The following is a 19244-nucleotide window of genomic DNA, read 5'->3' as shown; positions in this document are numbered from 1 at the left end:
TCTGTTTGCTAGACATTCTCTTATTTACTCAGCCAGCAACCCCAGCAACCGTGAGAGGCAGCATTATCATTGCCTCACTCTACACTGAGGTAAGGAGCGGCCCAGAGAGGTTAGGGAACTTGCAAGGAAGGAAATGCTCAGACTCACTCTCAGTTCCTTTGTGTCTCAGGGCCTTTTTGTTGGGAGAGTGTTTCCCTTTCGGAGACATGGGCTGTTTTCGGGGTGGGGTGGGGGGAGCTGTTGGTTCACTGGCTCTGTGACTCTGGCAGCCATCTAACATTTCTGAGGCATTTGGGGCCCTCCGGTTCTCCCCAAGGCTCTGCTAGAGGAACGAGGACCCCAGGGTGGGGATCAGTTTCCCAGGGCAGGGATCCCAGACTCCTGCACGGAGGTGGGCTGACAACCCCCCTGCGTGGGCCAGGAGCGAGCAGACCCGACGTGGCACAAGGCATCGGCTCTCTGGACCTGCAGGAAGGCAGAGATGGAGCCGGCATCCCTGTCTATCAGTGTCCCTCACTATCCTTTTTACTTTCCATCAGAGGAGGGCATGCCAGGGCATGAGAACTCTTGTTCCTGATGTGGGAGGACAGCTTGTGGTGGAGGGAGCACTGGCCTGGGGGTCTGGAGACCCAGGTCACAGCTGCTATCCGGTGGCTAATATGCTGTGTAACCTCGTGGGAGTGACAGCCTCTCTCTGGGCCACAAATTCCCATCTGCAAAATAAGGGGTTGGGCCAGAGCAGCGTCCGTCTACTTATTGCTGGCAGTTCACAAGAGGCTTTTACATGGTCTCTGGGGAAACATTTTAAAATGTAATAGCATTAGTGTGATATGTGTTGAAGAAAATAATTAGTATCTCAAATCTGTGATTTTTTTTTTTTTAAATAAAGATTTCATTTATTTATTCATGAGAGACACAGAGAGAGAGGCAGAGACACAGGCAGAGGGAGAAGCAGGCTCCATGCAGGGAGCCCGATGTGGGACTCGATCCTGGGACTCCAGGATCATGTCCTGGGCTGAAGGCAGACACTCAACCACTGAGCCACTCAGATGTCCCTCATTATTATTTTTAAATATTTTTTTTTCAATTCCTTAGGAGTTTCTTTCTTCTTCTTCTTCTTCTTCTTCTTCTTCTTCTTCTTCTTCTTCTTCTTCTTCTTTTTTTTTAAAGGTTTTTAATTTATTCATGAGAGACACACAGAGAGAGGCAGAGACATAGGCATAGGGAGAAGCAGGCTCCCTGTGAGGAGCCCAATGCAGGACTCGATCCAAGGACCTTGGGAGATGAGCCAAAGGCAGATGCTCAACTGCTGAGCCACCCAGGTGTCCCTCAAATCTGTGATTTCATAGATGTTGACAGGTTAGGTCAGGATTTTATTTATTTATTTATTTATAACTTTATTTTTAAGATTTTATTTATTTGAGAGAGAGAGTGCCCACACATGCACATTAGCAGGAGGGAGGGGCAAAAGGAGAGGGAGAAACAGGCTCCCCACTGAGCAGGGAGCCCAATCCCAGGACTTTGGGATCATGACCTGAGCTGAAGGCAGACGCTTAACTGACTGAGCCACCCAGGCACCCCACGATCATATTTCTTTTAATAAGAAAAGTCAGCTGATTTAAAGAAAAGTAGTGGCACCTCCTGGTCAGGTGTGGGCACTTGATATAGTCCTTGGAGCTGTTGACTTTTAAGGAAAAAGTATTACATCACCTCACAGGTTTATAAAGGAGTGTCCCCCGTCTCCCTGGGGCCTCTGAGTGACTACTGGGCAGGTGTTAGTGCTCCTGGCTAATAGCAGAGACAACCAGCCCTCAGGGAAGTGGCCTGTCCAAGGTCATGCAGCTCCTAAGTGGCGGAGGGCCTCCAGCTGGCGGGCGTTCTTTGCCAGGTCGCAACAGCCCAGCCTCAGGGAGTGGCCGGTCATGCGGCCTTCACCTCCTCTCACAGCTGGCACTTGGCACCAGGGCTGCATGGGCTGCCTGGTGATAGTTTGTTGTGTGTGTCTTCTCTTGTCCTAATTTTCTTAAAGTAGAGGAGGAGGGAATTGAGGGTGTGGAGCAGCCCCCCTCCCCGTCCCCGCAGGCCTCTCCCCAGTCCACAGGGAGGGGCATGTCCTGAAGCCCTCGGGGTCCTGTTTTCTAGCTGGCTTTCTTGGATGCATAATCGGTAGGTTCCTGTTATAACCTATATTTAGCCCCAGTTAGCAGTTAGTGATACATCTGGTTAGGGCATTAATTCCAGGCCACAGGAAGCTGCCTGCCACTGGCCTCTGGTGAGTAGGCCTGGGGCTGTGGCCCAGGCTAAAGGGAAAACTCAGACCTGTAAGCAGGCTTCCTCTTGGGAAAGATAGAACTTGCATCTTGCTTGGTTTCTCAACTTTTTATTGTAAAAAGAGTACAACCTAGAGAAGGTGAAAGAATGACACAAGGAACACTCAGGTGCCCACCAACCAGAATCCAAACATTTGGCCATGTCAAAGTAAGCTGCAGACATTATGACAATTCACTCCAATATCTCAGGATGCATCTCCTGAAAAAGAAAAAAAAGAACATTCTTGACTATAACCACCATTATCGTGCCTAAGGAAATACAAGATCCGTGTTAAAATTTCTCCAGTTGTCCCTACAATATTTCTCACAGTGGATTAAAAGAAGTAATCAGGATCCAGCACCACAGTTCCTGCCTTGCATTGAATCTCACTTTGACAGAAAGGTCCCAGTGCATCTGAAACGTGGGTGGAAGTACCGCCGAGCCCCTGAAGGTTATATGTTCTAGTGTCCCGGGAGGACCATTGTGTTACCTGCCTGCCTTTGCCTGATCCCCCAAGACCTACTGGGGCCTTGCCCTCTTCTTGCTCAGGGAGATTCACAAAGTAGATAGGGAAAGGCTTGCTGGGCCTGGATACTGATGTGGAACGCAGGGGTGGAAGGGGCCTGTATGAGCCTTCATCCCATTGGAAGCCTGACTGGGGACTCCCTGAGCTTCCACCCTGAATCGCCAGCCGCACATGCTGGGCCCTGTGCCAGACCCTGGGGGAGGTGCTCGAAGCTGCTGCCCAAGTCAGGGCTGGCTGCCCACGGCCTGCTTAGTGAGACCTAACATGCCCTGGCGTTGCTAGATCGTGGACGCTCCGCAAACAACGAGCATGCTGAGCAGGTTTTTGGGAAGTCGGTGTCCCCATAGATACGTGGGATGTGGTCTTTTGTTCCCTGGCTCTGATGCTTCCGGTGTGGTTGGGGTGGGGCAGGAGAAGCTCTTTGTCTTGCAAGCTGGAGAACCCTGGTTGCTGGAGAAGCCTCAAATCAGTAGTTCCGAAATCAAGTTGTGAGAGGGGAAATGAGCTTTAAAAAAAAATTTTTTTTTTAAACTCACAGAAAAGTTGAAAGAAGGGTTTAAAGAACACCTGCATGCCTTTGGTTACCAATTGCTAACATCTTAACATCTCTCTCTCCCTCATTTCTTTCTCTCTCTCTCTCTCTCTCTCTTTCAATACAACACTTTTTTTCTTTTTGCCAACTGGGCCAAAAGAAAGCTGCAGGCATTGTGACCTCACCCTCAGACACTCCAGCGTTCAGCTTTCCAAAAAAGGCATTCTCCCAAGAGCTTGCCATTGTCCATCTGAAAAAAAAAAAAACAAAAAAAAAACCAAAAACTCCATAAGACAAAACCTCATCTCGTATGCAGTTCCCATCCGCAAATTTCCCCAGTTGTTCCCCCGAAGATCCTATGGGCTGATCTTGGACTCCAGTAGGCCGCACACAAGGCTCACATGTTGTCTTGGCCGTGACGTGTTCCTGGAATCCCCCCGGCCGTCGGGGCTGCTTGTGATCCCTCTGCCGCCTCCGGCCGGTGATGTGCAAAGCACCAGCGGTCTGGATTCTGGATGCGCTTCTCGGTTTCCTGGTCACTGGGCTCAGGCCACACGTTTCCGATACAAGCGCTGCGTGGGGGCAGGAGGCCCGGGCACCTTTGGGGGTTCGGAGGCATAGGATGCATGGCCTGCCGTGCCAAGCCCGTCCCCCGGCCCCTCCATTGTCAACAGGCACTTCCTCTTGATGACAAATAAGCTGTGGGGTGGCTCTTCCGGCTATGTGAATATTCTGTTCGATGAAAGAACTTTTTTTTTTTTTTTAAGATTTTATTTATTTGAGGAGGGAGAGAGAGCACACACACAGGGGGAGGGGCAGAGACAGAGGAAGAAGCAGACTTCCCATCCAGCAGGGAGCCCCACTTGGGGCTCCATCCCAGAACTCTGGGATCATGACCTGAGCCCAAGGCAGACCCTCAACTGACTGAGTCACCCAGGCGGCCCTTGAAAGGACTTTTGAAAGCAAATCTGAGCGTGGGACTCCCTGTTTAAATTATTTCAGCTCTTTCCCTATTGCAACTTCGAAACATATCTCAGGTCGGCCTGCTTCCCATGTCCACCCTAGACCAGGCCACTGCCACCTGGCATCAGAGTGATCACAGGAGACTCCTGACTGCGTTCCCTCTGTGCCTCCACCCCCTCAGTCCATTCTCAGCATGTCAGTCAGTCCCAGTAACTCATGGTTGAGTTACCCGTGGGTCAGTCAGACGTTCCTCTGCAAACCTGCGCACCTCCCGCCCACTCTGAGCAAGAGTCAGAATCCTCCCAGGTGCTTGAAAAGCTCCACTTGACCTGCTTCGCTCTGCCCTGCCCTCTGACCTCATCTCTTACTCTGTGCCCCTCTGCCACCCCATAGATGCTCTTCTGTGAGCACCTTCCGAGGTCCCGGGAGCTGCTTGAACATTCGTCCATACATCGCATGGATGTTAGAGAGCTCTCTCCTACTTCAAGGGTGCTCAAAGGTCACTTTCCCTGGCTAAGCCATGTAAAATGACAGTCCCCTCCCCCAGCCGCCCTGACCTCCTTTCCTGTTTATTTTCCTCCGTAGCACTTATAACCATGACATATGGAGTTTTTCTTATTTGTCTCTCCCCATCTAGAATGTGAACTCCCCCAAAGCTGGGGCTGATGTGTTTGGTTTGCTGCTCTAGCTGTGTTCCCCCCACCCCCTGCCTCTAGTTCCCCAAATAGCTGCTCTCAGAGTATGCCCTGGGGGGGATCCTTTCAAGAGGTCCATGAAGTCAAAACCATTTTTATAGTGATTGGGAGATGTTGCTTGCCTTCCCCACTGTCATCCTCGGGCGATGTGTCCAGTGGGGGGTCCCAGGGCCTGGGGTAGTAATATGGCAGCAAACTGAGCGAGGAGCAGCTATGAGACTGCAGCTCTCTTCCATCAGCTACACATTGTTTGCAACGATGTAAACCCCATGCCACTCTTTCTCACTCCATTTTTTCGGAAAATATTTTGTAAAAAGTATGCTATTTAGGCTAACGTGTAAATCTATTGTTATTTCTAAATGAGTCAATAAATATTTAGAATATGTCTGTTTTGATTTCTTATGTATTCATTATGAAATAATGAATATCTGTAAAAACCAAAGCTGTAGGGTCCTCCAAATACTTTAAGGCTAAAAAAGGGTGTCCTGAGGTCAACAACTTTGAGAACCACTGGCTTAAAAATCCCCTCAGTAGAGAGACACTGAATGAATGAACATGTCCATTTAACCTGAGAGATGTGGCCTTGGTGGTCTGGCCTCAGTGAGCTTGCTGGGCCTTCCCCTTTTCCTCCATCCACCTGTGCTTGGCTCCAGCTATGCTGACCTGCTGCCCCCCTGGTACCTTCATGGGCATCCGAAACTGCTCTTCTGCTTCAGAAATCTTTGCTCATCTATTCCATGCATTAAATGGACTCAGTTCAAGCATCACCTTCTCCAGAAAGCCACCTCAGATTTCACAGGTCTTGCCTGTGATTTAGCATCTTCTCCTCTCTGGCCCCTCTGCACACTCTACCCCAGTGTTTTCCTAACTGCTGCATTTGTTGGTGTGCAATTGTGTCTTACCAGACTGAGTTCCTTGAGGGCAGGACCTACATCTTATCTTTTTATGCCCAGGGCTTGACACATAATAGGTATTTAATAAATATATGTGGAATCAGTGAAGGCTACCTTGGAATTCAAAATAGGGACTCCTTTCTCTCTGAATTATCCTTGGAGCAAAGTGCCTCTAAAAGGGGAAATGGTTTCTGGCGTCTAATTTGAAAATGTTGGTGTTAGAACAGTACTATATCTTTACTGGGGAAGGAGGAAGAGCATTTATTAAACACCAGAAATTTTTGCGTGACACCCTGCTTCGGGACCCTGCGGTTCATCACGCCACTGTGGACCAGCTTGGGCCCTGACCGTTTTTCATATGGTTTCCGTGGGGAGAGTGTGGTCTGGGAGCTAAGCCACCAAGTACTTGTGTACTGGGCAGCCCCGGTGGCTCAGCCGTTTAGCACCGCCTTCAGCCCAGGGCATGATCCTGGAGTCCTGGGATCGAGTCTGACGTCGGGCTCCCTGCGTGGAGCCTGCTTCTCTCTCTGCCTGTGTCTCTGCCTCTCTCTGTGTGTCTCTCATGAACAAATAAATAAAATCTACATATAAAAAAAATACCTGTGAACTTGTGGAACTAACACATTTGCACAGTACATTGCAGACTTTGAAGCTGTTGAGGTCAAGGATGGTATGTGTGTTGCTGGGTCCTGCCATGGTGCCCTGCATGCAGTAGGTAATAAACACCTGGCATTATTTGTTCATGAGCATAACTAATACGATAACAAACTACCTTGTATCCTTCAAGGCTCAGCTCCATTGGGCCTTCTCTGATTTCCCAGGAGGAAGTAATTGCTCCGCCTCTTGTCTCAGAATATCCTTACGGGTTATCTGTTTTACCACTTCCACCTGTCTGCCCCCAAACTTTTTCTAAGGAGAGTCCCAGCTGGGTCAGCTCTTCCCCACAGTGTTTGGTACACGTGGGGAGTTCTTGATTAGAAATTCCACGCTCTGCCCTGGCCAGGTCAAATAGCTGGGCCTGCCAAACCTCCCAGCTTAGCCTGGAATGTGCTGTGTGCATGTAGGAGTCTTCGAAATCAAGAAGACTCCTGCCTATCTGTTGGTGACAGGAGGGGAAGCAAAACAGACCACTGTATCCACCTTGTTTCCAAAGGCCATGTTTTCCACCCCTGGACCTAGCTGGGGTCCCTCCAGCCTTCTAGAGGCCTTTATCCATTTCTGTCCAAAAAGCTCAAATGGCCTGGGAAGCACTGTTCATAGAGCTGTCCTAATAAAGAAGGAATAAACCTTACTTATGGACAGGAAGTCCTGATAAAGATGTCATTCCTCCCCAAAGGGATCTATAGGTTCAACGTGATCCAGTGGAACCTCAGCAGGTTTTTTTTTTTCTTGGAATTTGATAAGGTGATTCCAAAATGCTACAGAAGAATCAAGGTCCAAGGATATCTAGCCACTTCAAAAGAAAACGGGAAGGGACTTAGCCTTCTAGATGCCCGGATATATCAGAAAGCTGTAGTTGCTATCATCAGGGGGAGTTGTTTGCAGATAGCCAGACTGACGGAGGGTAGGGATAAGGAGCCACAAACAGACCTACGCATATGTGGGACCTTAGCGTGTGACCCCACCATATCAGTGGGGGCAGAACTGGCTAGTCAGTGGTGCTTATTACATTATACGTGAAAGTGGGCTGTGTCAGAGAGTATCATGGACCAAGGTCTGCAATTAACCCAGTGCTCCGCACTTGATGTCTAGATTTTGTTAAAAGAGAGAAGTCCTATCCAGGGTCAAGGCAGAGTTGATAACAAAGTACCAGTGACAAAGGCCAGAGAGACTGGCTCCTTTGCTGGCAGCAGGAGACAGCAGCTGTTGCTTTCCCAAGGGGCTGGCTTTGATTTGGGGTTGGAAGGAGTCCCATTCCGTAAGCATAGGCTGGCTGGGGCAGGGCAGTGGCCCCTGGCTCCGGGACCCGGGAGCTCAGAACTGCCCAGTGGTCCTGGAGGTGGGTCTGGCACTCTCCTGGAGGAGACATCCATTCGGGTTGAGGACACTCCCAGGGCCTTCTGGATCTGGCCTGTCCTGCTTTCCTGAGGGGCATGAGGAGGGGGACAACATGAGGTGAGCTTTTTTCTTAAAGATTTTTGAAATTTATTCATGAGAGACGGAGAGAGAGAGGCAGAGACATCGGCAGAGGAAGAAGCAGGCTCCATGCAGGGAGCCCGATGCGGGACTCGGTCTTGGACTCTGGGATCATGTCCCAGACAGAGGAAAGGCAGACGCTCAACTGTTGAGCCACCCAGGTGCCCCGAAATGAGCTTTTCGGAGCAACTGGGCGGAGAGACTGTTTTCTGCTGAATGAGGTCAGTGAATATGAATTGAACTCGCTCTAGCTTGTGGCCGGATGATTAGGGCACATGCTTTTTAAATAAGGATGGTCTCTGTGGCTTCAGAAAGGAGCGTTGTGGAGAGTGCTGAGGGACAGCCTTCAATGGGGGATACTCTAGAGCTGTGCTGTCCAATGTGGTGGCTGCTAGCTACCTGTGGTGAAATTTAAATTAGTCACAATGAAATAAAATTTAAAATGTAGTTCCTTAGGCACACAAGTCACATTTCAAGAGCCAGAACATAATAGGTGGCTAGTATGTGCCTAAAAGGGTGAAAACGGGTCTTGCAGGTCTGCTGTGAGACTTGCCCCAGCTGAGGATGAGCCAGCAGACGGTGACCAGATGCTTCCCGAAGGAGGAGACACAGGTACTGGAATGCCTCCCAGTGTCTCCCACTTCCCAGCATCTGTGTGAAGCTGGGCCTCTCCCTGCAGAGGGGAAAGCTGGTTCCAAGCTGCGGGGCTCAGCGAGAACCTTCAGGTTAGTTTATGATGGGCCCCAGGGCTCCTGCGTGGCCTATTAGAGATGCCACAGGGCTTGCGAAGCCTGGGGCTTTGGGCCTTGTCTGGGGGCTGCCAGCAGCATCCCCTCTTTGGCCCCAGATGGGCATGACTGTGCCCAGCCTCCCCGAAGTCCCCCACCTCCCTGCCCCCAGCCCTGTCTTGCTGAAGCTGTCCGGCACCATTTGCTTCTGGCTGGGGCTGGAGTGGTCACCAGCAGCCTTGGGGAAAGGCTATAATTAGTAGAGAGGACTGGATGGGATTGATTACATGCTGGCACTAACAGTTTATTTTATACTCAAATGCAAACACAAATTGATAATGTTGGAGATGCCAATATCATTGGAAATCTTGAAGTTCCTGGGAGGGGTACGGCTGCCTCTCTCCAGGCCCACTGCCCCTTGAGCACTTGAATGAGGAGCCCAGAGCGGTCCATGCTGTGTGGGAGCCCCCCTTGGGGGTTGTCTGCCCAGCCGGGAGCCCCCCTGGCTGGACCAGGAGAAGTGGGTGTGTGATGGCTCAGCACACAGTGCTGGGGGACTTGGGAGGCTTGGCTTTGGGTTTGCCACAGTTTTTCCTATGGCTTCAGTGGTCTGGAAATGTTGCAAAGCTGACTAGCAAGGAAAATGCGACGCTTTGCTACAGGAGGGAGAGCACACCAAAGGAAGTTTTATTTCCTGCCGCCAAAGCCATTCTGGAGTGGGCCCCGGGGCTCTAGGGAACTTGTAAAAATAGAAGAAGCCACTGATTGCCTTTCTGGAGAGGGCTGGGGTCAGTTCTGCCCTGGTGTTTTGGAGATGGTTTCTAAAGCAGGCCACCTGAACCCAGAAGCAAAGCCTCAGGTGGGAGTGAGGGAGGGGCACAGGCTGGGGGCCCTCCAGCCCAGAAGACCTTTTTTTTTTTTTTTTTTCATTTAAACCAGAAACAAAAAAGTCTCAGAAGTATATGGAATCAATTCTGAAAGTACTAAGATGTTATCTTGTTGGGTCAGCGAGAGCAGAACTACATTTTTCATCAAGACAGAGGATAAAACCCCACCTCTGTCACCCTCAAGGACACGGTGTCCTTGCATATTTAATTCAGTACCTGCGTGAGCTCTCAAGACTTCTGTCCATCTGTGCGTCTGTCTGTGTGGGGTCTTTTGTAAACCATGATCTTCAGCTTTGGGGTGGAGGGATCTCTGGGCTCTGCGGCTGGTTCCAGGTTGGGGTTGAGGGCTTCCGAAGAAGTCCAGTGATTCTGAAGAGGGAGGCTGGGCTTTCTTACAGCTGCTTGCTCCTGATCTCTGAGGACCCCCAGGGCATAGGCTGGCCTTGAACAACGATTTCAACTTGTTCTGGGTTTGGGAATGTGAACTGACCTGATGGCCTCTGACTGATCTTGCTCTGGCAAAGGTAGATTTTATCTCATGTGATCACCATTTTCATGTACGAAGTTTCCAGTGTGTGTGTGTGTGTGTGTGTGTGTGTGTGTGTGTGTGTGTTGCCTTAGAAATTTAAACATTCACCCGGTGGGTAATTTGATGACATCATTTCCCTCACAGTTTTCCTGATATGGTCAACCTGTGCGAGTCTGGCGGTGACTTTCACATCTCTTGGCCCGTGTTTTGGAAAGGCATCCCTTTCAGACTAGGGGGAGTGTGTCTCGGTAACCCCGGATTATCTTTTTGAACCAAAGGGAATGGCATTTATCTATGAAATGCAGCAGAGGCCCGGACCTGGGCTCGGGGAGACAGCTTCCTGGCAATCCTCTGTTATCCAGTGTTTCTGGATTGTTCTGTTTGACTTTTGGCATCCCAGCCACTTGCTTGTCAGAGCTTCAGAGACAGCAGGCACTTCGTTTACCCAGGAGAGTCTTAGTACTCTTTAGAAGGAAGTCAAGGGGATCTATTTTGAGGGCACATTGGAGCCAATTTAAGGCCAGTAGGTAACTGGAGAGGCGGCCTCCTTGGTGTTCTGGCTGTCGACGCTAGGGTTGCTATGTTTGTGGCCTGCCTCACCAACATCCTGTCTGTATTACCCCTCACTTCCTTTGCTCGGACCTTAGCTGGCCACCCGGCGGTTCTGGTTTCTCTTCCACACCACCTTCTCCTTGGTGGGGAAGTCCAGCATAGCGATTTGTCTTTGCCCTCAGGAATGTGTGGCCCGGAAAGTCAGAATCCTTGGACAGGCAGGAGACGGGGTAGACAGCGTCAGACGCAAACCCAAGGGGGTTGAATGGGAAGTCCAGCTCACATCCCTTCAATACACGTTGATTGTAAGCACTGATTGTACTTCCTAAATGACTGGACTGCAATGGGTGCTGGGGCTGCCCAAAGCAATCGGAAAATCCCTCCTGACATGGAGCCTATAGTCTCTGTGGGGAAGACAAAAAATGAAAAAGTAAAGGAGAAAAGGTTGCATGTTAAATACTGGTAAGTGCAAAGGATAAAAACAGGACGGGGAATGGGACTGAGAGTTTCAGGGGGAAGGATTTTCTACTTTTAGATAAGATGACCCGGAAAGGCCTCACAAAGCAGCTGGCAATTGAGCAGAGACAAGAGGGAGGTGAAGGAGTGAGCCCTATGGATGTCAGGAGGAAGAGCATTCTAGGGAGTGAGAACAGCATGTGCAAAGGCCCTGGGGTGGCACACTTAGTGTGTTCCACCAGCAGTAGGAAGCCCAGTGCTGCTAAAGCCAAGTGAGGAAGGGGAAGGAAATAAGAGGTGAACTCAGACAGGTTGTGTGGACCTATCATCTGTGATTAGGGTTGTGGCTTTTATTCTCAGTACACAGAGAACCAGCCTGATCTGATTAGGGATCGCTCTGGTGTGGAGAATGAGCCGAATGGGGCCAATCAGGGCACTATCCGAGGGCGGCAGTGTAGCCCCAGGCTTGTCTGAGGCTTGGGCGTAGTGTCAACTGATAAAACTCCCTAGAAATTTAGTACGAGAGTTTTAGGCTGAGAGAAAAGAGGGGCCCTCCTAGGGCTTTGCGGCCTGGTTTTTCCCGATGGAGTGCTACAACAGTCATGTTTCTACTGTTGAGAAAGTTGATTAACAAGGAATTCAACTTAAAAATCCCCTTAAAATTCCTCCTGCTCCAACCTCTCCAACCTCCCAATGGTCCTCCTGCAAATACATGCCATGCGTATGGACGCCGTGCACAGTGCCCGTCTCTCTGAGCAGCTCTGAAATGTCCTTGGGGTGACCTGCCTGTGCAGTAGGCATCACAGTGGCCCCAAGCTTTGGGGTTTATAGCGTTTCCACTTTCCTTATCTCACAAATGCCTTGCCAAAACCTGGGGTGTGAGCAGGGCAGAAACAAGTGTCTTTGTACCATTTTTCAGATGACAATGTAGACCTATGTCCAACACCTGTCCGAGGCCCACGGTTAGCAAGTGGCAGAGCTGCGACCTACGCCCAGGTCCTCTGAGACCCTCCAACCAGTGGCATTTCCCCTGACTCACCAGTAGTGTCCTCTAAAGGGGCATTTCCAAATAGAGTCTGTGCCAGTTTTCTAGGGCTGCCCTAACGAAGTGCCACAGATGCTGTGGCTTCAACCACAGAGATTTACTTCTTCATGACTCTGGGGACTAGAAGTCCAGGATTAAGGTTTGGCAGAGTTGGTTTCTCCTGAGGCTTCCCTCTTCGGTTTGTAGATGGCTTCCTTCTCCCGGTGTCCTCATACGGTCTTCCCTCTGTGTGTGTGTCTGTGCCCTAATCTCTTCTTATAAGGACACCAGTCATATTGGATAAAGATCCACCCATATGACCTCATTTTAACTTAATTACCTCTTTAAAGACTCTGTCTCCAAATATAGTCACATTCTGAGGTGCTGGGGGTTAGGGGTGCAGCGTATGAACTTTGGGGGAGTACAGTTCAGCCTAGAGCAGGTTCCCTCATGTATGATCACCTGGGGGTGAAACCCCAATGGCAGGCACCATAGCTCCCAGATGAACTCTTTGTAGGAAATGCAAGTGAGTGACTGCCAGTCCTTCTCTCTCACTCCCTGCTTTCTTGCTGCAGCTGATCGGAGCCCTGGTCCTGTCCGTGGGGATCTACGCAGAGGTGGAACGGCAGAAATATAAAACCCTTGAAAGTGCCTTTCTGGCCCCAGCCATCATCCTCATCCTCCTGGGAGTCATCATGTTCATCGTCTCCTTCATTGGCGTGCTGGCTTCCCTCCGTGACAACCTGTGCCTTCTCCAAGCGGTGAGTTGGCCCCATGTACCAGTAGGCAGGGGGGGTCCTTGGAGTCCCCAGGAGAGCTGGGGAGACTGTCCCTGGACCCTTGGGCAGCCCAATTTTTTCAGTTCTTGCCTCAAACCAGACTTTCTAGAAGGTTCTCTGGATCAGCCTACCTGATTCACGCTGGCCCAGGAGAGATCAAGCCACCTCCACTTTTGGTGTAGAGGCTGATTTGAATACCATCCTTTATATTTAAATCCTGCGTTGGTCTGGATCTCAAGTTGCCAGTGGGAGGAACCACACTCAAATGAGAGCAAACAAACTCAAAAATCACTGGTGGTGAGTCTTTGGCTCATGTAATCAGCAAACCCACACTGGGACCTGGGGCTTAGACGGTGCCCTTTGGCTCTCTCTCTTTTGCCACCTCCCGGCTGGACACTGGGCTTTGTCCTCACGCTGTCTTTGCAGTGGTCCCAGCAGTCTCAAGCCAACAGGGCCTTTTCAGTTCCTGATCCAGGGAATCTTAACTGGCAACCTGTGACCAAAGTCCCAGGACTCTGATGGGCCTACTTGGGTCAATTGCCTGGTCTGGGATCAGGAGGTGGGGTCAGCCCCACCTGACCTCCTTTCTGTGAAGTGAGAAATGGCTCCCCAAAGCTGGGGGTACTGGGTAGGCAGCTCCATTCACTCTACACCCACATGTGTGTTTGATCTCACTGTCACCCCTCATGTGGGAAGCTCCTCAAAGCCCTCACAAGCAGAGCATTGGTGCTGCCTGAGGTTGGAAGTTGCTGGCCTCGGTTTGGACAATGCCTGCCCTATGATAAGTGGTAGAGGTGGGGGTATATATCCTTCAAGCCTCAGACATCCCCTCACCCGCTCTGGGGACTCTGGGAAGCCACTTCTGAGGGGTTCTGCAGGCAGACCTGGAGATGCTGGCCCAGCCCTCCCATCAGGCCAGGCCTGCCCGCTCTGGGTCAGCTGCAGTGAGGACCAGCTCTCCTCGTGGCGGTGGTGATGCTGGGAGGGGGGGTTTCCTACCCAGACTCTGCTGAGGACCCCCCGGACACACCTCAGTAACAATCTGGCCTGGACAGCTGAGTCACCCTTCCTGACCACTGACTGGCCCCAGAGATGGGTTTTCCCGGGGGATATCTGTCACATCCTGTGTCCTCACAGGAGGAAAGAGCAAAAGGCCCAGGAGCCAGTAAGAGCTCCAGCAGAGATGATCCTCCTTATCATACTTGACCTCAGAGCAAATGGCGCTTCTCTTGCCCCTCTAGGCGAATCTCTGAATTTTGTTTTTCAGTTTATGTACATCCTTGGGATTTGCCTCATAATTGAGCTCATTGGTGGTGTGGTGGCCTTGATCTTCCGGAACCAGGTGGGCCTCTGGCGCGTGTGGCAGCCGCGTGTGTATGCTTAGCACCCATTGTGTGTGCCCTGGGCTGAAAACTAGGGGTGTGCAGAGAGCGGGGTCGATAATTCCCTGTGGAAGGTCCATTCTGCTGGGGAGCTGGGCATTGAACAAGTAAACCAGAGAACAAGGTGACAGGTGAGCGTCTGGGGCAGATGAGGGAAGGAGGAAGGAGTGAAAAGGAACCTCCCAGATGAGGCTCAGGGGAAACGAAGGTCCAGGCAGAGGGAATCACTGAGGCAGAAGGGAGCTTGGCAGGTTTGTGGACCAGCGTGCAGGCCGCTGGGCTGCAGCAGGTGAGTGATGGAGAGGGGTGGAAGGCAGTCAGAAGGGCCACCAGGGCAGATCTCCTAGGTCTTTGTAGGCCACAGTTTAGGGGCTTGGATTTTTTTCTAAGTTTCCTCTGTCTGTAGGAAGACTTTGGAGAGTTTTGCAGGGAAGATGTGATCTGATTCACAGTTTACTCGCCGCTGAGTGGAGAATGGGCAGTAGAGAGGCAGGGGGGACATGGAGGGAACCAGTTGGAGGCTCGGCCGTCATCCGGGGTGGAGGGGGGGTGATGGGTTGGCCCTGGAACGGTTGGCAGAATCAGGGCCCCTTGAGCTGGCCAGGTTCTCGAGGCCTCTGGTCTCTAGCTCCTTCTCTTGTGGGCTGTGTGCGTGTCATACTGGCTGTGTGACCCTGGGCGAGTCATAGAATCTTGTGAAGGACCCGGCGTGGTTATGGCCCCCTGTGGATCCTGGGTACATATCAGCTCCTCTGTCCTGATGCCTGGAGAGAAGGGACTTGTCCAGGGTCCCACAGGGAGCTTGGGACTGTGTAGGGCTGACTTGCAGCCCAAACTCTGTCATCTCTCCATAATCTCATTCCTTCGCCCTCATCCCCCTTCCGTGGTGGAGGTAGGACTTGGGGAACAGGGCAAGTTTGCATTAGTTCTGTTCTGTCCACTTCCACCCCAACCCCCGACCCTCAGTTCCTGGCCCTTCGGGCTGGGGCCACATTGTCTTTCTCAGCAGACGTTGAGCCCAGGGCAGCTGTCACCATATCAGACATGGGGGTGTACAGAGCCCTCCAATGACCTGGTGTTTGACTCCTGCCAAGCTCCTGCTGGGTGCAACTGGATCCCGGCCCGGTGGGAGCAAGGGAACACCTTAACCACAGGCCTGTCTACACCTCTGGAATCCAGGGGTGTTTTTTCCCATTTTATGAACTGCAGGAGTGGGATTGGGAGATTCCCATCATATCAATGGAATCAGGGAGGCACGGAGAGGCTAGGAAGCCCTCCCCGGAGCACACAGCAAGATAGAGGCAGCACAGTCTTCTTTTTCAGTCCTCTTTTTCCTCCCCCCACACCCACAGCTTTATGGAGGTATAATTGACAAGTAAAATTGTGACATATTTAAACTGTGCAATGTGATGATTCGATATACATACACATTGTGAAATGATTACTGCAATCAAGTTAAATAACATGTCCATCGCTTCACATAGGAACTTCTCTTTCAGTGAGAATGCTCTAGATCTATTTTCAGCAAATTTCAAGTATACAATACTAGAGTCACCATGCTGTATGCTATATTCAGCACATAACCGAGAGTTTGTACCCTTGGCCAACATCTCCCTATTTCCCCACCCCTACCCTTGGTAGCCACCACGCTACTCTCTGGTTCTATGGGTTGGACTTCTTTTTCTTCAGATTCCACATATAAGGTTTCCTTATACATGTCTTTCTCTGTCTACCTTATTTCACTCAGCCCAATGCCCTCAGGATTCATCCACGTTGTTACAAGTGGCAGGATTTCCTTTGTTTATGGCAAATATTCCATTACACGTGTGTGTTTGTAATAGATATATATAATATAAATACAACATAAAAATAAAAATATATAAATATATTAAATAAACAGATATATTTTTCCATTTCTTTATCCATTCATCTGTCCATGGACACTTAGGTTGTTTCCATATCTTGGCTATTCTGAGTAATGCTGCAGTATATCCTTTGGATATATTCCCGCAGTAGGACTGCTGGATCATATGGTATGGTTCAATTTTGAAATTTTGGAGGAACTTTCATAGTGTTTTCCATAATGGCTGGACCAATTTACATTCTCACCAACAGTGTCCAAAGTTTCCTTTTCTCCTTGCTAATATTTGTTATCTCCTACCTTTTTGGTAATAGCCATCCAAATAGGCATTAGGTAATATCTCATTGTGGTTTTGATTTGCATTTGATGAGTGATGTTGAGCATATTTTCATATCCCTCTTGGCCATCTGTATGTCTCCTTTGGAAAAATATCTATTTAATAGTTCCTCTGCCCATTTTTTTTTAATATATATATATTTTAATTATTATTTATGATAGTCACAGAGAGAGAGAGAGGCAGAGACACAGGCAGAGGGAGAAGCAGGCTCCATGCACCGGGAGCCCGATGTGGGATTCGATCCTGGGTCTCCAGGATCGCGCCCTGGGCCAAAGGCAGGCGCCAAACCGCTGCGCCACCCAGGGATCCCGTTCTGCCCATTTTTAATCAGATTATTTGTTGTTGTCATTGTCATTGGCTATTCAGTTGTAAAGTTTCCTTCTACATTTTTTTTTCCTTACACATTTTGGATATTCTTATCAGATATGCAGTTTACAAATATTTTCTCTTGTTCTGTAAGTGGCCTTTTAATTTTTTTGTTTCTTTGCTGTGCGAAAACTTTTTAGTTTAATGTAATGACAATAATGTTTATGTTTACCTTTATCGCCTGTGGTTTTGGTGTCAAGTTTGAAAAAATTATTGTCGGGGCAGCCCCGGTGGCGCAGCGGTTTAGCGCCGCCTGCAGCCCGGGGCGTGATCCTGGAGACCCTGGATTGATTCCTGCGTCAGGCTCTCTGTATGATGCCTGCTTCTCCCTCTGCCTGTGTCTCTGCCTCTCTCTCTCTCTCTCTCTCTCTCTCTCTCTCTCTCTCGTAAATAAATTTTAAAAAAAGAAAAATTATTGTTATGACCTATGTCTAGGATTTCTTTCCCCCGTATGCTTTCCTTTTAAGAGTCTTATAATTTCAGGTCTTATGTTCATGTCTTTTATCCACTTTGAGTTGATTTTAGTTTATGATGTAAGATAATGGTCCAATTCATTCTTTTGCACATGGATATCCAGTTTCCTAGCACCATTTAAGAGACTATCCTTGGGATCCCTGGGTGGCGCAGCGGTTTGGCGCCTGCCCTTGGCCCAGGGCGCGATCCTGGAGACCCGGGATCGAATCCCACATCAGGCTCCCGGGGCATGGAGCCTGCTTCTCCCTCCGCCTGTGTCTCTGCCTCTCTCTCTCTCTCTGTGACTATCATAAATAAATAAAAAATTAAAAAAAATTAAAAAAAAAAATAAGAGACTATCCTTTTCCCATTATGTATTCTTGGCATTTTAATAGAAAATTAGTGGGTAGGACTGGGTTTACTTCTAGGTTCTCTATCCTGTTCTATTGATCTGTATGTCTGGGTTTTTTTTTTTTTTTTTTGGTCAATACCACACTATCTTGATAACTATAGTTTTCTAATATAGGTTGAAATCGGAAAATGTGATGCCTCCAGCTTTGTTTTTTTGTGCTCAAGATTGTTTTAGCTTTTTGGAATCTCTTGGGTTCCATACAAATTTTAAGATTTTCTTCTATTTCTGTGAAAAAAATGCTATTGGAATTTTGATAGGTATTGTATTAAATCTGCAGATCACTTTGGATAGTATGAATAGTTCAGTAATAATTCTTCCAGTCCATAAATGAGGGCTATCTTTCCATTTATTTGTGTTGTCTTCAATTTCTTTCATCAGTGTTTTTATGCTTTTCGGTATATAGATCCTTCACTTCTTTGGTTAGATTTATCTCTAAATAATTTATTCTATCTGATGCCATAGTAAATGGGTTTGTTAATTTATTTTTTGAATAGTTCATGGTTGGTGTGTAGAAATGCAACTGATTTTTGTATGTTGATTTTTGTATTCAGCAACTTTACTGAATTCGTTTATTAGTTTTAACAGAGTTTTGCTGGGATCTTTATCATTCCTTTCCTTTTCATTTTTAAGTAGGCTCCATGGCCAGCATGGAGCCCAACATGGGGCTTGAACTCACAAACCTGAGATCAAGACCTGAGCCAAGATCAAGAGTCGGAACCTCAGCCAACTAAAACACCTAGGCACCCCAGGAGTCTTTAAGATTTCTATATATAAGATCATGTCATACAAACAGAAAATTTTACTTCCTTTCTGATTTGGATGACTTTTAGTTCTTTTTCTTACCTAATTTACTTGCTCTGGCTTAGGACATCCAGGACTATGTTGAATAGAAGTAACAAGAGTGGACACTTGTCTCTTCTTGATCTTAAAGGAAAAGATTTCTCTTTTTACCATTAAGAATGATGTCAGCTGTGGGCTTATTATGTATGACCTTTGTTGTGTTGTGGTACATTCTTTCTATACCTAATTTGTTGAGCATTTTTATCAGAAAGTATACCAAATTTTGTCAAATGCTTTTTCTGCATTTGCTGAAAGGATCGTTTGATTTATATCCTTCATTGTTAATATGGTGTATCTCACTGATTGATTCACAGATGTTGAACCATCCTTGCATCCCAGGGATAAATCCTGCTTGATCATGGTGTATGATCTTTTTAATGTGCTGTTAAATTTGGTCTGCTAATATTTCGTTGAGGATTTTTACAGCGATGTTCATCAGAGATATTAGCCTATAATTTTCTTTTCCTACAGTGTCCTCATTTGGCTTTGGTATCAGAAGAATGCTGGCTTCATAATGACTTTGGAAGTGTTTCTTCCTCTTCAATATCTTGGAAGAATTTGAGAAAGATTAGTATTAATTATT

The 19244-nt window shown here is 48.6% G+C and overlaps 1 protein-coding gene and 1 long non-coding RNA gene across 2 annotated transcripts in view; one reads left to right on the top strand and one right to left on the bottom strand.

Moving 5' to 3' along the window:
- The window catches only part of TSPAN15 (tetraspanin 15), a 49458-nt gene that overhangs the window by 12840 nt on the left and 17374 nt on the right, over nucleotides 1-19244 (top strand). Inside the window, exons 2-3 of the mRNA XM_041749398.1 lie at nucleotides 12807-12992; nucleotides 14278-14352. Of these exons, the coding sequence (XP_041605332.1) occupies nucleotides 12807-12992; nucleotides 14278-14352 (261 nt within the window). The remainder of the gene's footprint in view (nucleotides 1-12806; nucleotides 12993-14277; nucleotides 14353-19244) is intronic.
- LOC121487550 lies at nucleotides 1488-4024 on the bottom strand. Its single transcript, XR_005986859.1, has 3 exons — nucleotides 3770-4024; nucleotides 3554-3618; nucleotides 1488-2529 (listed from the first exon to the last, which is right to left on the bottom strand). It is a non-coding gene; the product is annotated as an uncharacterized LOC121487550 (long non-coding RNA).

The sequence above is a fragment of the Vulpes lagopus genome, chromosome 3 (genome assembly GCF_018345385.1).
Source record: "Vulpes lagopus strain Blue_001 chromosome 3, ASM1834538v1, whole genome shotgun sequence".
Taxonomy (NCBI): Eukaryota; Metazoa; Chordata; class Mammalia; order Carnivora; family Canidae; genus Vulpes; species Vulpes lagopus.
The sequence above is the reverse complement of the archived record's forward strand: the minus strand, read 5'-3'. Positions and strand labels throughout refer to the sequence as shown.